General features: G+C 37.5%; 1 protein-coding gene and 1 non-coding gene across 2 annotated transcripts; one reads left to right on the top strand and one right to left on the bottom strand.

Moving 5' to 3' along the window:
• Positions 1 to 1,486: 1,486 nt before the first annotated feature.
• LOC107822379 (protein DOG1-like 1) lies at positions 1,487 to 2,317 on the top strand. Its single transcript, XM_016648911.2, has one exon. It carries the CDS (start codon positions 1,487 to 1,489, stop codon positions 2,315 to 2,317), a length of 831 nt encoding a protein of 276 aa, XP_016504397.1.
• A 3,410-nt stretch (positions 2,318 to 5,727) lies between these two features.
• On the bottom strand, positions 5,728 to 5,834 carry LOC142172243 (small nucleolar RNA R71). The gene has a single exon (XR_012701617.1). It is a non-coding gene; the product is annotated as a small nucleolar RNA R71 (small nucleolar RNA).
• Positions 5,835 to 15,164: the final 9,330 nt, after the last annotated feature.

The raw sequence follows: 15,164 nt of genomic DNA, 5'->3' as shown, positions 1-15,164 counted from the left end.
ACACCAATTCAAGAGCTTTTGACTCTTGTCTTTCTTTCTCCGCCTTTATTTCATTATAGAGTATTTTGTAAGAGAGTGAGCGTTGGGAAACACTTGTGTGAACCCTTTCTTTGGAGTGATCTTGTGAGGTTATTCTCTTGGGGTATTTGGGATTAATTAGAGTACTTACTCTAATTTTATACTCTCTTTTGTACTCTTGTTGGTATAGTGAAATTGCTCCTCTCCGCTTGTGGACGTAGGTCACCTTGACCGAACCACGTTTAATTTGTGTCTTTTTTATATTCTTTAATTGCCATTATTATCAACTTCCATTGTCTTTGTTATTATCATTATACCGTTGTTTGACTAAATTTTGCACTACCCAGGTTCCCGATCCTAACAGACATTTATGACTCAAGATGACATATTTTTCAAACCAAGACAGAATTGTGCAAATTAATTTTTTTTTTTTGACATGTATATGAAATACCAAAATTATCTTCTTAAATGAGTTGTGATCTCCACATTTCTTTTCATTTTCTCTCTGCTTATAAAGGTATGAATATTTAGATCAGGTATATTAATAAGTCATATGGTAAAATAAAGAGTTAAGATTAGATAGTTTGCAAAAAGAAAATTAAGTTATTCTTTTTTGCATTAACTAAAAAAAAAGTATATCACTTAAAACGCGACGAGTAGTAATTTGTATTGGATGTGTATTACCAGAAGTTAGAAATGGTTGAACTGCTTAACCTTGGTCAATTCTGAAATGGCAGCATTAATCAAAATATCTATAACATCAGAATCAGGTGATCAGCGGGGGCTGTGCAATATTATTTATTCGTTCTCAGTAAAAACCAAGAAATGTTCAACTTTATGCTACATATGTTTACAAATTTCAAGCCATCGGGCCGAGAGCGAGAGTAATATCTCCCAAGTGCCGCCATTTTGGTGTGAAATTCGAGTTCTGCTAAAGACAATAGGATTTTTCTTAAAAATGAAGGGCAGTAATTAATACCTTTGGACATTTCCACGTTAGGATTAGAAAATAAATATAAAAGATAAAAAGTATATCTCCACTCGTAACACCACATCCTCCCTCATATTTAAGGGCCAAGATCTCATTTAATGACTCTTAACGGAAGAATGAATAGGTAGAAGTCCTAAGTTCAAACTTTACGACCACCAATTTACAAAATTATTTTTGCGTGCCAAAAAATAAAAAAGACCCATACGTAAAAGCTTGTTGCAAACCTTAAAAAAAAAAACACATCACATTTCTAACAGTTTAAACTTCTATACACATTAATGCAATTTTTGCAGGAATAACTCCGTTTGTTAACATTTCAATTTGAACAAAAATATAAAGTTTCAAAATCGGAAAAAAGAAAAAGACAAAGAAGAACAAAACGCGGTCCTTGTTAGGATAACAGGATTGGATGTGAATAGTTCCAAATTTCATTAAACTTTACAAATACCCAGTGTTCATTGACATGCAAAAAGTAAGATGACTTCCCTCAATGTAAGTGATCAAGAAGCTCAACACCTCTGTTTTAAAGAATGGATGAAGCTCCAAGAGCAAGACCTCTTGGAACTCCTCCATGCCCTCAACCATTCCTCCTCCTCCTCCTCATCCTCCAGCACCTCTCGCACTAGCGCTAACAGCGACTGCCACCTAAAACAACTCATTTCAAAATCCATCAAACACTTCCAAGACTACATTGACAACCGCAGACATTTTGCACGTAACGATGTCAGTGCCTACCTTTCTCCCACTTGGTGTACCACTTTAGAAAGCTCCATGCTCTGGATCTCTGGGTGCCATCCGTCCAGTTTCATTCGGCTTGTTTACGCGCTTAGTGGCAGAGAACTCGAATCTCATCTATCTAACTATCTCCAAGGTAAGAGATATGGCGACCTCAGTGAGCTCTCGACCATACAACTGAAATCAGTCGACGAGTTACAGATGAAGACGATAAGCCAAGAAAACCGGTTGTCAAATAAGCTCGCCAGCTTGCAGGAGGAGATAGCTGATCACCCAATCGCCATTATCGCCAATGAAGTGGGAAATTTCGCTGAAATATGTGGTGAAGCAGAGGAGGCCCTAGATAAACATGCTAAGTGTTTAATGAACGTTGTAGAAGAAGCTGATAAGCTAAGGATGGAGACTTTCAAGGAGCTGGTGATGAACATATTGACTCCATTTCAAGCTCTTGAATTTCTGGTAGCTAGCAAGAAGCTCCATCTTTGTATCAATGCTTGGGGTAAAAAAAGAGATCTTCAGCATGGGAGGAACAGAGGAACAGTAGAGGGAAACATCTATCCAACTTTATCTTGAAAAGCAAAATAAAGAAGTGAGAAATGTTTATGGAAATTTTTAAATGGAATAATGTTTAGTTGGTACTAAGTCTGGATTATTTTTACTGCCTTTGTAATTTCTTTTAATCTTTTAATTGTTGCTTTGGTATGATTCTTCAAAAAAGTTAAAAAACAAAAAAATTACTTTAGTGTGATTTAGCATGAAGCCTAAAAAGATGTTGAATATCCAACATTAATTTCACAGTTTTGAATCTGTTATCTCATCCCACAACATGAAGAGAAAGAAGAAAAAAACATCCTCTAATGTGGCCGATTGTATAAACTAATGCTGATTTTTATGTGAAGACTGTATCTCTTAAAATACCAAATAAACGACCCCTAAAGTCAAACTAAAGCATTCAACCTGAAAAGCAAGAGCAATAAAGTGATATAAATCAGATACTACTTATTTCTTTTCATAAAATCTTAGTTGTAGCCAATTATTGATAACTAGCAAACTTAATTTTTCCAAAAATTATTAATAAAGAAAATGACTAAGTTTTCTGAAAATAGTTTGTATTTGGATTGCCATTTTCCAACAAAAATCTCATATAATTTAGTTTAGATTGGATAATAATATTCTTAAACAAAAAGCTTTATTTGGAAATTGGAACTCTTACTTCGAAAAACTGTTAGCCAGATTTTCAAATTATTAAGGGAAAGTAAGTTGGCTCCAGGCACTCAGTTCTAGAAAATAATTTTCAAACTACTAGAGAAAATTCAGCAAATGGTGTATATGCCAAACTGCACAGGGCATTTTTGTTTTTGTAACTAATGCATAAGGACAAAAAATAGTTAGTAAATAAGGGTAGCCATTGCCTCCTATTGTGCGAGGTAACAACATAGGTCCCTGCATATTTTTGTACTCTTCGTTGGTTGAATGATAGGGCCATGCCACCATACGGCATAATTGATTTAAAAAAATAGAGAAAATTCTGAGAGGGGAAAAAAGGTGTGATAAGTTATGCATCTTTTATTTTGATGATTTGACAAACTTCATAAGAGAACCAGATAAGGAACATTGATACAATTAATTTCCTTGCGTTCAGAGTAACTAGTCAGATGTCTGGTTCAATTCTCAATGAAATCAAATAAGGGAACAACAGAGGGAACAAATAGGAATCAGTGCCCTGGTCGTCGTGCAATCAATTATACAGCTGTAAAAGCTGTTGCACTGTACCGTCTGGCAAGCTGCTTGATGGTAGGCTATAATCCCGTATTTTAGTCGCTTATTGCACTCTAATTCACTACACTTTACTTGTGTTGAGCTTTAATTAGTAGTGTTTTACACTTATTGTATGTTTTATGCCGTGTAGGAGTGATTTCGAGTTATTTAGATATTGCGGAGAAAATTCGAGCTATTTGGAGATTTGAAATCTGAGTAGAAGCCCAAGGGATCAAACCGTGATCATCTTCGGGGACCGAGGACCAAGTCCGGATGTCAAAAATTGGAGAAACGAACTTACTCTAAAAAAAATGCACAGTCGCACAGCATGGGGCACCGCGGCATGCAAATTATGCCCAGAAATCAATTTGCAAATAGTTCTGGAATTTTTCACTAGCGCGCCGCTTGGGCCGGCACGACATGCGGCACGGTAATACAAAAATATTAGAGTAACTTCCCATTTCTGCTTAAAAAACGGTAAATTTTCCGGGGTTTATTGGGGGATGGATTAAATACACAGAAAAATATCATTTTCGGGACTTTTGACACATTTTCGACCTAAGGGGGCTAAGGAGGCTTGGAAAGAACACAAGCACAATGATTTCATTATTCCTTCCTCACTCAAGATGCGGGTTTGGAATGAATTTATGTTTACCTATACTTTAGTTATATTTGTGAAGAACTTCTCCATGTCTATGGAGTAGTTCCTTTTAGGTTTTGATAGATTTGGTGTATTGATAATTATTTGTGGATTATAACTCTATTTTTATGTATTTGAATTATTTTGGAAGATTTAATTATTGCATCTACATTCACTAGTTCATGTAATCGAGAGATGCATAACTTGTGATATCTTTGCATTATATTGTTGGTTGAGTTCATAGATTCTTCTAAGTAATTGAAAGAAGCTAGTTGAATCATTGATTAAACCTAGTTAGGAGAAAAATCGAAAGAGGTTTTTCTAAGGACCGATCCACTACGCATTCTTGCATATCTTCACAGTGCTTAAATTGGTTCATCTCGTGAGGTTAAGACTTAATCGAGAGAAGAGTTTTGCTGAAGGTTTGAACTAATAATAGAGTGAATTCGAGAGACTTACTTGAACATTGGAAGTGAATTATCTAGAGTTAGACCCCGAACAATTATATTGCACTTATTCTGTCAAAACCCTATCCTATTCCACTAATAACCTTAATTGCTTATTCCTTTTTTCGATAGTCACTAGTCAATAACTGTAGATTTTAGATTCTTAGTTAAATTTTATTATTGATCATATAAATCTCAACTGTTGATCTTCCTGGATAGCAATCAAGCTAGAAACTACGAGAATACTATTTAAATCCAATCCTTGTAGATACGATATTATACTATACTATCTTTGACTAGCGAGCACAATTTAAGTGTGTTTTGCGCTCGTCAAATTTTGGCGCATTTGCCGGGGATTGGCAATAAATATTGTTTGAAATAGTTTGTAGTGCTAATTCAGGAATTTATTTTTATTTTTACTTTTATTTTGTTAGTCACGGGTTTCTCCTCCGTGTGCAGGCAATAGGTTAAGTCCCTGTTGTATGACATGATTTTCTTTTAAAGAAGTAATACCCTATAAACCGGAATTGGAAAAACACTTGCGGCAACTGAGGAAGGAGAACGAGTTCACCGTAAGGTTCTTGGGGCAACCTTCAACCCAAGAACACATGGCTAATAACAATGACAATGAGATAAAGGCAGCTGTAAGGATAGCAGCCGAGGCAGCCCATAGAGTTGCTAAGGAAACTGTCGAAGATAATAGGGGTCGAAGATTCAATCTAAATCAACCATTGATTGAAGACCAGTTCGAGAATGCAGCACCAAGGCCTGGTAGAGCATTGGGTGACTATGCCAGACCTGTCTACAATCAAGGATTGTCAAGTGTTAGATCACCTCTAATTGCAACAAATAATTTTGAGTTGAAGCAAGGTTTGCTTCAAAGCATTCAAAACAATTGCGTTTTCAGAGGGAAGATGAACGAAGATCCAAAAACGCATTTGATGGACTTCGAGGAGATTATGCACACCTTTCAATACAATGGGGTGTCATAAGATGCAGTGTACTTAAGGGCATGTACCTTTTCACTTAAAGAGGATGCGAAGAAGTGGCTTCGAAGCTTGTCAAATGGATCAATTAGAACATGAGAGGAAATGACCAGAAAATTTCGTGATAAATATGTTTCCTCAGCTAAGACGAGCAAGTTTAGAAGAGAAATCCAGAACTTCTGCCAGAAAGAGAATGAAACTGTTTTTGAAGCATGTGAGAGGTTTAAGGAGATAGTTAGAAGGTGTCAACATAGCAGAATTGAACTCTGGATGCAACTCCAGGATTTTTGGGATGGATTGACACCGGCCTCGCGAAGAACTTTGAGCAATGCAGTTGGAGGCCCTTTTATGAAGAAGACTCCAGAGGAGATAGTTACAATTCCTGATAAATTATCCGAAGATGCTAATTAGTGGCCCTCTGAGAGTGTGGAAACAAGAAAATCAACAGGTGTACACCAAGATGATATTACTACATTTGTGCAAGTACAGCTTGATGCTATGGGTCAAGAAATACGAAAGTTAATTGTAGCTTCGTGCAAAATGTACACCATGCAGCTTGTGATATATGTGGAAGAGGACACCCTACTCATAAGTGTCAAGCCTTAACTGAGGAAGTGAATGCTGTAAGAAACTATAATTTTAACGCAATGGGTCAGAGGCACCCCGACCTTTCATGGAGTTCACCTGGGGGTACTGCAAATGCATGGCAATAAAACAATCCCAGATTCCAGGGACAAGGAGCTCCAAGTTTTCAGAATTAGCAGAGGCAGCAGTATCAATCTCCACAGTCGAATCAATCCAACATGGAAGATATTATGAAGACCTTCATTATCAAGACATATGAGAGGCTTGATGCCCATGATGCAGCTATCAAAGAATTGGGTACATCTTTTCGAAGACTGGAAAAACAGGTTGGTCACTTAGCTACTCTAATGTCTGAGAGAGCCCCAGGAACACTCCCGGCTGGTACAGAAAGAAATCCCAAAGAGACAGTAAATGTTGTAACTTTGAGAAGTGAGCAAGAGTTGAAAGATCTCACCCCAATCCAAAAAGATATGAGACATGAAAAAGAAAGCAGGGAACAACTGAAGAATGGTGTCGAAAATAAGAAAGAAGGAAAATCGAGAAGGGAAGAGCCCGAGGCGAGCAAGCATATGCCTGCGCTGCCTTTCCCCAAAAGCTAAGTAGAGAAAACTAGACAAGCAGTTTGAGAGATTTCTAGATGTGCTGAAACAAGTTCATGTAAACCTACCACACAGAAGTGCTCTCACAAATGCCGGCTTATGCCAAGTTCTTGAAGGAGATCCTGACAAAGAAGAGGAAAACAGAGAAGACCTCAGTGGTCAAGCTCATAGAGCATTGCAGTACAATATTGCAAAACAAACTCCCACAAAAGTATGGAGATCCAGGGAGTTTTACCATACCTTGCTCTTTAGGCACTACTAATTTTGATAAGTTTCAATGTGATTCTGGTGCCTCAATTAATCTAATGCCTCTATCTATTTATAGGAAATGGAGAAGGAGATTGGAGATATAAGGCCTGCACCAATATCTCAGCAGCTGGCAGACCAAACGACTCTAATACTCGAGGGAATAGTTGAAGATGTCTTAGTTCGGGTAGACAAGTTTATATTTCCTATAGATTATATAGTGGTAAAGATGGAGGAGAACTAGGAGGTCCCCCTCATCCTAGGAAGACCATTCTTAGCGACGGGTAGAGCTATATTAGATATACAAGGTAGAAAACTCATGCTTACAGTGGGTGAGGAAACTGTGACTTTCAAGATGGATATAGCAAATGGGGCACAAAAGGACAAACCAGCTACGAGTGTTGAATGGAAAGTGAAGGGTGAGAAAGAGAAGGCTGCGGTAAGTGAGAAAGATAAGTGTGGGGTATACCCAAAGAAGGCCGAGAAGAAGTTGTCTGCATGGATATGTGCATTAGTTTGGGCGCAAGGAATGGAGCCCAAATTCGACTCAAACCCCGACTAGATGTTCCGGGAAGTTTTCTTTATCTCTTGCTTTTTATATGTGTGTCATGGGGACATGCCACAATTTAAAGTGTGGCGGTAGGTATGTAAATATATAAATAACTATTTATTTTCGTTTCTTGTGTGTGTTTTCGTTTCTTTTGATTGAAATTTTTTAAGTCGAAGAAAAAAAATATTATTTTCTCTAGGTAGTATAATAATTCCCCCTTGATTTTTCTTTGTGCCGCGGTTCTTTTTCAAGGGTTTTGTTTGAACCGGGTGTAGTTAGTTTTATTTTTTTTAGGAGTAGGAAATCTTGTGCTGTGATTTAAATGAAAGCAATATCTCTTAACTTTATTATGCCTAGAGAATAATAAGTGCTTTAGTTGTGACGCTTAGGCTCAGTTTTTGACTCTTGTATAAGTACCTTAAATTGTATGATCTTAACTTTCTTAACTGCTTTGACTAGAGTGTCTTGATGAGTCCGATCCTGAGTGAGTTATGTGTCATGTGTATATAAGGTTTTGGGTATTCTGTGCATTTCATTTAATGTCTAGAACTTGCCCCGTGTGTTTGCAAAGCGAAATAGTAGTTTTATTCAGTCTTGAAAGTGATATAGGCATTTCTTTATTGAGCCAGTTATATGTTGTTAACCACCTAATTCTTATGTATCCTAGTTGACCCCTTTGAACTTGTAATCCTGTTCCTTTGGCAACCATATTACAAGACTTACCTAATTGTTTGAATTGAGAAATTGTTATAAACTTTGTAAAAGTTAAAGTGTGGGGTGTTGGTTTGGCTTTTGAGTGGAGCTATTGAATTAAGGAGAAATGTGCATTGTTTTGAAAAAGTAAGAGCCACTTGAAATTTCGTGGTAATTCTTAATGTTTTTGTGCTTAAAGAAGTTGGGAGTTGACATATATTGATGTAAGGGTGGAGTTATGGTTTGACAAAAGTGTGGAATTTTGAACGGTCAATTGTATGTATTAAAGTGCTTAGGGAAGTGTAGTCAATATATCCAAATGTATCCTACCCATCCCGTATCCTACATTACAACCAAATAAAGTCCTACTTGATCCTTGACTGAATGAGCTCAATTAGTAGAGTAATACATTACGGGCAAGCTTATGGTACGTTTTTTGTGGCACATGAATATTACTTCTGAGAGTAAGTGAATTCTTTCTATCTTGAGTTCCTAATTGTTCTTAAACTTTATTATTTTTGGAACCACTCTCTATTGTTATGTGAGGGAACTTGATTTACGAAGGAAAGGTAATGTCATTGATCTCTGTGTTAGAGTAAGTAAGTTAGTTTTGAAAAACAAAATGTGTGGCGCTTTTGAGTCAAACCTTGAGGCGAGGATATTATGGTATTGTGCTTAATCTATTTCGATTATTCTTGGTGTGATGAGTTATGGGAGTTGTTTAAAAAGCTCGTGTGTATGTGAAGTGTAGTTTGATTGCTCGAGGACGAGCAATGGTTTAAGTGTGGGGTGTTGATGGTAGGCTATAATCCCGTATTTTAGTCGCTTATTGCACTCTAATTCACTGCAGTTTACTTGTGTTGAGCTTTAATTAGTAGTGTTTTGCACTTATTGTGTGTTTTATGCCCTGTAGCAGTGATTCCGAGTTATTTAGATGTTGCAGAGCAAATTCGAGCTATTTGGAGCTTTGAAGTCTGAGTAGAGGCCCAAGGGATCAAACCGAGATCGCGTTCGGGGGTCGGGGACCAAGTCCGGATGTCACAAATTGGAGAAACGAACTTACTATAAGAAAAATGCACAGTCGCACCGTATGGGGCACCGCGGCAGTGCAAATTATACCCAAAAATCAATTTGCAAATCGTTCTGGAAGTTTCCACAAGCGCGCCGCATGGGGCGACGCGTTAGCACAAAAATGTTAGAGTAATTTCCCATTTCTGCTAAAAAGGGGTAAATTCGTATGGGGTTTATCGGGGGATGGCTTAAATACACAGAAAAATACCATTTTTGCGACTTTTGACTCATTTTCGACCTAAGGAGGCTTGGAACGAATACAAGAACAAAGCTTTCACCATTCCTTCCTCACTCAAGATCCGGGTTTGGATTGAATTTATATTTTCCTATACTTTAGTTATATTTGTGAAGAACTTCTCCATGTCTATGGAGTAGTTCCTTTTGGGTTTTGATGGATTTGGTGTATTGATGATTGTTTGTGGATTATAACTCTATTTTTATGTATTTGAATCGACTTGGAAGATTTAATTGTTGCATGTATATTCATAAGTTAATGTAATCGAGAGAGGCATAACTTGTGATATCTTTGCATTATATTGTTCGTTGAGTTCATAGATTCTTCTAAGTAATCGAAAGAGGCTAGTTGAATCATTGATTAAACCTAGTTAGGAGGAAAATCAAAAGAGGTTTTCCTAGGACCGATCAACTACGCATTCTTGCATATCTTCACAGTGCTTAAATTGGTTCATCTCGTGAGGTTAAGACTTAACCGAGAGAGGCATTTTTGCGAACGTTTGAATTAATAATAGAGTGAATTCGAGAGACTCACTTGAACATTGGAAGTGAATTATCTAGAGTTAGATCCCGAACAATTATCTTGCACTTATTTTGTCAAAACCCTTTCCTATTCCACTGGTAACCTTAATTGTTTATTCCTTATTTCGATAGTCACTAGTCAATAACTGTTGATTTTAGATTCTTAGTTAAATTTTATTATTGATCATATAAATCTCAACTGTTGATCCTCCTGGATAGCAATCAAGCTAGAAACTACGAGAATACTATTTAAATCCAATCCTTGTAGGCACGATATTATACTATACTATCTTTGATTAGCGAACACAATTTAAGTGTGTATTTTGCGCTCGTCACTATTGCACTGTACCGTTTGGCAGCAGTACAGCAGCACAGTTGTATCTTGCTAAGGCCAAACTAAAGGACACTTTATTGCATCATCCTTGATGACATCACACACACATATTGTCAACATGAGGCAAGGGATTTCATTTTCTCTAACACTTACAAATCCAAAAATCATATTCTCTCAAGTGCTAACCACCATCTCTCTCAAGAACAAAGTTGCTGCAACCTCAAGGACCAGATCCAAAGATTGAAGATATCTTAAGTCTTTAAGTTTTTTGAGTCTTTGTTATTTTGTTCTTCATTTATAATCATACACTACTTTCAAAAAGCGTCTTTGTAGGACAGATTTTAACCACTGTTTGGTTTAGTTTTTTTTTACTAGAGTTAGTCAAGGTTTGTTTCTTTGTAATAAAGTTATTGCAAAGGGCTTACAATAGAGTTATTATAAGGGATGGGGGGGGGGAGAGGGATTGAGATTTTAATTCCTAGATTGCAATAGGTTGTAATCTGAAGTTTGCTCGGTTTAGTGGAGTTGAAATCCTACTGGGTAGGTCGTGATTTTTAATCCCTTGAGCAAGGAGTTTTTCACGTAAATTTCGTGTGTTTTTTATTTACTGCCGATTTACTGTGGGAATAGATAGAGAACATGGTTCCCTATATAGTTTGGTTTTACAGTATGTTGCTTAATATGGGAACTGGTAGAGAACCTGGTTCTCTATACAATTTGGTGGACTCTTGGTTTCTATCAATTGGTATCCGAGCAGGTTCTTTCTAAAAGTTAAAACCTAGAAAGGATCTACATGGCTGCTCCACCAGACTTCGAGGAAGGACAATCAACGTACAAACCACCAAGATTCAACGGTCAATACTATGGTTGGTGGAAAACAAGAATGCATGACTTCATCATGGCTGGGGACTCAGAGTTGTGGGATGTAATCTGTGATGGACTTTTTTTTCCCATGAAAACTGTTGGTCAGGGAACAGTTACAGTCCCAAAAATAAGAAAAGAGTACAACGATGCTGATAGAAAGGCTATTGAGAGAATTTTAGGGCAAAGAAGATTCTTGTTTGTGGCATCGGACCAGATGAATACAACCGCATCTCAACTTATCAGTCTGCTAAGGAGATCTGGAAGCTCTTCTAACTGCCCATGAGGGAACTACTCAGGTTAAGCAGTCCAAAATTGATATGCTTACTACTGAGTATAAGCTTTTCAAGATAAAGGAGGATGAGTCTATTCAAGATATGCACACATGTTTCACCTCCATTATCAATAAGCTTCACTCCCTTGGAGAAGTCATCCCAAGAAACAAGCTGGTCCGAAAAATACTTAGTGTTTTACCAGTTCCTAGGAAAGTAAAGTGAATGCTATCACTGAAGCCAAGGATCTGCAGAAGATGACCATTGATGAACTCATTGGATATCTCAAATCTATGAGATGAAGAGAAAGAAAGATCTTGAAAGAAGAGAGCCCAAGAAGGAAAAGAACGTGGTTCTCAAAGCTACCCACAATGACTCAAGTAGTGATGAATCTGACATGACGTATCTCACTAGAAGATTTCAAAAGATGATTCATAAAAATGGTGGGATCCTAACGAAAGGAAGTTCCAGCAGGAACTTCAAAGGAAATGATTGCTGTCATAAGTGTGGAAAGCTTGGACACTTCATTAAATATTGTCCTCTTCATAAGCATAATCATTACAAAATCAACACTGAAAAGGCAGCTGAGTGGAACCAGGTCTCTGACAGAAAGTTCAAAAGAAGAGATGTTGCTGACAACATGGTAAAGCAAGCTCTGGCTGACGGAGGAGATTCCTCCAGTCAATCTGAAGGTGAAGATGACCAAAGAGATACATCTGTGATGGTTGTTGATAATGGATCTTCAGAATATGAGTCAAGCTTTGCACTCATGGCCAAATATGATGATGATGAGGACAAGAACGAAGATGAGGTAAGTTTTCTTGATGTTCAAAGAAATTTGAAAACTTACTCTAAGAAAAAATTGATGTCCTTAGCAAATGTGTTGATTGATGCCTATCATAGCCTCATTAATGAGAAAATATTTTAATTGAAGAAATTGGTGACATAGAACAAGAGAGAGATGATATGGTAGTTTCCATTGTAGACTTAAAGGAACAAGTAGAAGAAGTAACTAGAGAAAATACCTTGATGAAAAACCAAACGAAAAAATGGATAGGCACCCCTAAGGGTAAAGAAGTGGCTAGTAAGGTTCAACTTGAGCTTGATAGTGAGCTTAAGAAAGTTAAAAGAAGTCTTGCTGTTGAGCTTGAAAAGAATAGACAACTTCAGGAGGATCTGAAAAGGGTTAAAAATGATCTTGATAAGGCACTTAAATGGACCCGGTCCTCTGATGTAATAACATCTATGTACAAGAGTAATGGTGGAAACAGGTAAGGAATCGGGTTCCAAAAGGCTTAAACTTCCTTTAATACCCATAACAAGTATGTAACTGTGGTTGATAATTGGTTGTGCACTCACTATGGTCAAATTGATCATTACAAGGATTCTTGTAAAGTTAAAATTCAGTCTCTACAGAAAAACAAAGTTTTTGTTGAAAAGAAACATACTGTTGAGGAACCTGGTCCTCTAAGAGGAAAATATATATTTCCTGCATGGGCAAAAAGAAGTTTGATCCGCCCGTTCTATCATTATAAGGGACCCAAGCTGGCTTGGGTTCCTAAGTCTAATCAGTGATTTCGTGTGCAGGCTGGAGTGAGAGATAGCTGTCAAAAAATGGTACATGGATAGTGGCTGCTCTAAGCATATGACTGGAAGAATGGATGATTTCCTCTCACTCTAGGCCTTCCAAGGTGGGAGTGTGTTCTTTGAAAATGGCAAGAAGGGCTATATTCTTGGTGTTGGCAAAATTGGCAAAACATTCTCCCATGCAATTGAAAATGTGTACCATGTGAATGGCTTGAACTATAGCTTGTTGCGTGTGTCTCAAATCTGTGATAAGGGAAAATGAAGTGAAGTTCTTGTCCAAATCTTGCACTGTCACCAATCTCAAAACTGGTGAAGTGGTGATACCCAAAAAGTTCAAGTGCATCTATGTTGCTGTCTGAATAGAATACCCAAAAAGTTCAAGACTCAAATTTCCCTCCGTAGGATGTCATGACGGTACCTAGTCTCTAAGACTAGGTAAGCCTAACACTTACTGAATTAAAGACATTATTTAACCAGAACAACTACAAAGTATGAAACTGAAATTTTAATTATAAAACCAATGGCCCTAAGTTCAAAATACAATACCCCAAAACTGGTAGTACAAGTCATAAGCTCTACTGAGTTTGCTAGAATATCCCTAAATACAACTGTTCGGAATAGAATTAAACACTATAATGACAATATCATAAGGTGACTCCAAGGCCTGCGAACGTGACGACAGGTTTACCTTGAGTCTCCACAGCAATGCTCGACCAGCTAGCTAATAATCAACAAAATTCGAGGCACCTGGATCTGCACAAAAAATGTGCAGATGCGTAGTATGAGTACACCACAGCGGTACCCAATAAGTATTAAGACTAAACTCGGTGGAGTAGCCACGAGGAATAGTCAAGACACCCACTGGACTAAACAACCTGAACTAGTATAAATGTAGGACTAACAGGGAGCAATGTCTCAATAAAGCTAGGCATGATGACAATAATAATTCAATGCTTGTAATAGGAAGCTAAAAGCAACAATTAACAACAGGGAACAAACATGTAATAACACTGTAGAGTGAGTTGAACACAATTCAAATTTGGTGAAACCAAATAAACAAAGACAAGTGACAACTCAGTAGGAACAACCTCTTTCACACTAGGGTTATCCAAGAATTTCCACGAGGTACCAAACCTCAAAATCACAAATCACGGGTCCCAATTCGTGAACCCTAATCACTTGGCATCTTATGCCCACATTACAATTCATAACATCACTGCCCTAGGAGTGACAATATCTAATATCAGCACAGACCACTCACGTGCCAACAATAATAATGACTAATGACTGCATGGGCAACTCACATGCCAACAGGATAACTCTCACACATAAGGCAAGTACACGGGGGTACATGTAAATGGTCAAAACATTAGGATTCATCTTCTTAGATCGATATGGGTGATTTATCTACGTGTATGATTGTGCAAGTGTTCTACCACAATTTAAGTCAATAAGTTAGTGTAGAGACAATGAATGGCACATAAGAAAAGAGCACCACAAAATGTACAGTGTAGTAAAGACAGCAATGAAATTGAAACAATGAGTAGTACAACAAGATTAGCTACACAGAACTAAGCAAATAGTGCAACACAGAGAAAAAGAATTAGTAGTATGCTAAGGAAACGACAATCAAAGACAAGTACATAAGAAGGGGGAAATGTCAACAAGAGTCACTACTGAGGTACCGCCTCGTAGTCTTAAATCATAAAATGAATCATGATCTTTCCTTATATCACCGCGGGAGTCTTTACATTTAGTTTTGAAAATTATTTTTCTTGAAATAGTATCCCACACTTTAGCCCATCTTATCACATCGCATGACTTCAAGTAGTTCCCCTACTAGCCACGAGTATCAAGCCCACCTTATCTCACCGCATATGTTTCAACACTCAGACCTTATACCAACGCATGCGTATCAATAATAACAACAGCACGGCAGAAATATCGTGCAAACAACATAACAATAGCACGGCAGAAACCTCGTGCAAACATCCAAACAATCCTCTCAACAATAACACTTATGCCAAAACATAACA

The sequence above is a fragment of the Nicotiana tabacum genome, chromosome 17, assembly GCF_000715075.1.
Source record: "Nicotiana tabacum cultivar K326 chromosome 17, ASM71507v2, whole genome shotgun sequence".
NCBI lineage: Eukaryota > Viridiplantae > Streptophyta > Magnoliopsida > Solanales > Solanaceae > Nicotiana > Nicotiana tabacum.
Note: the sequence above shows the minus strand (reverse complement) of the source record. Positions and strands in the feature narration are given on the sequence as shown.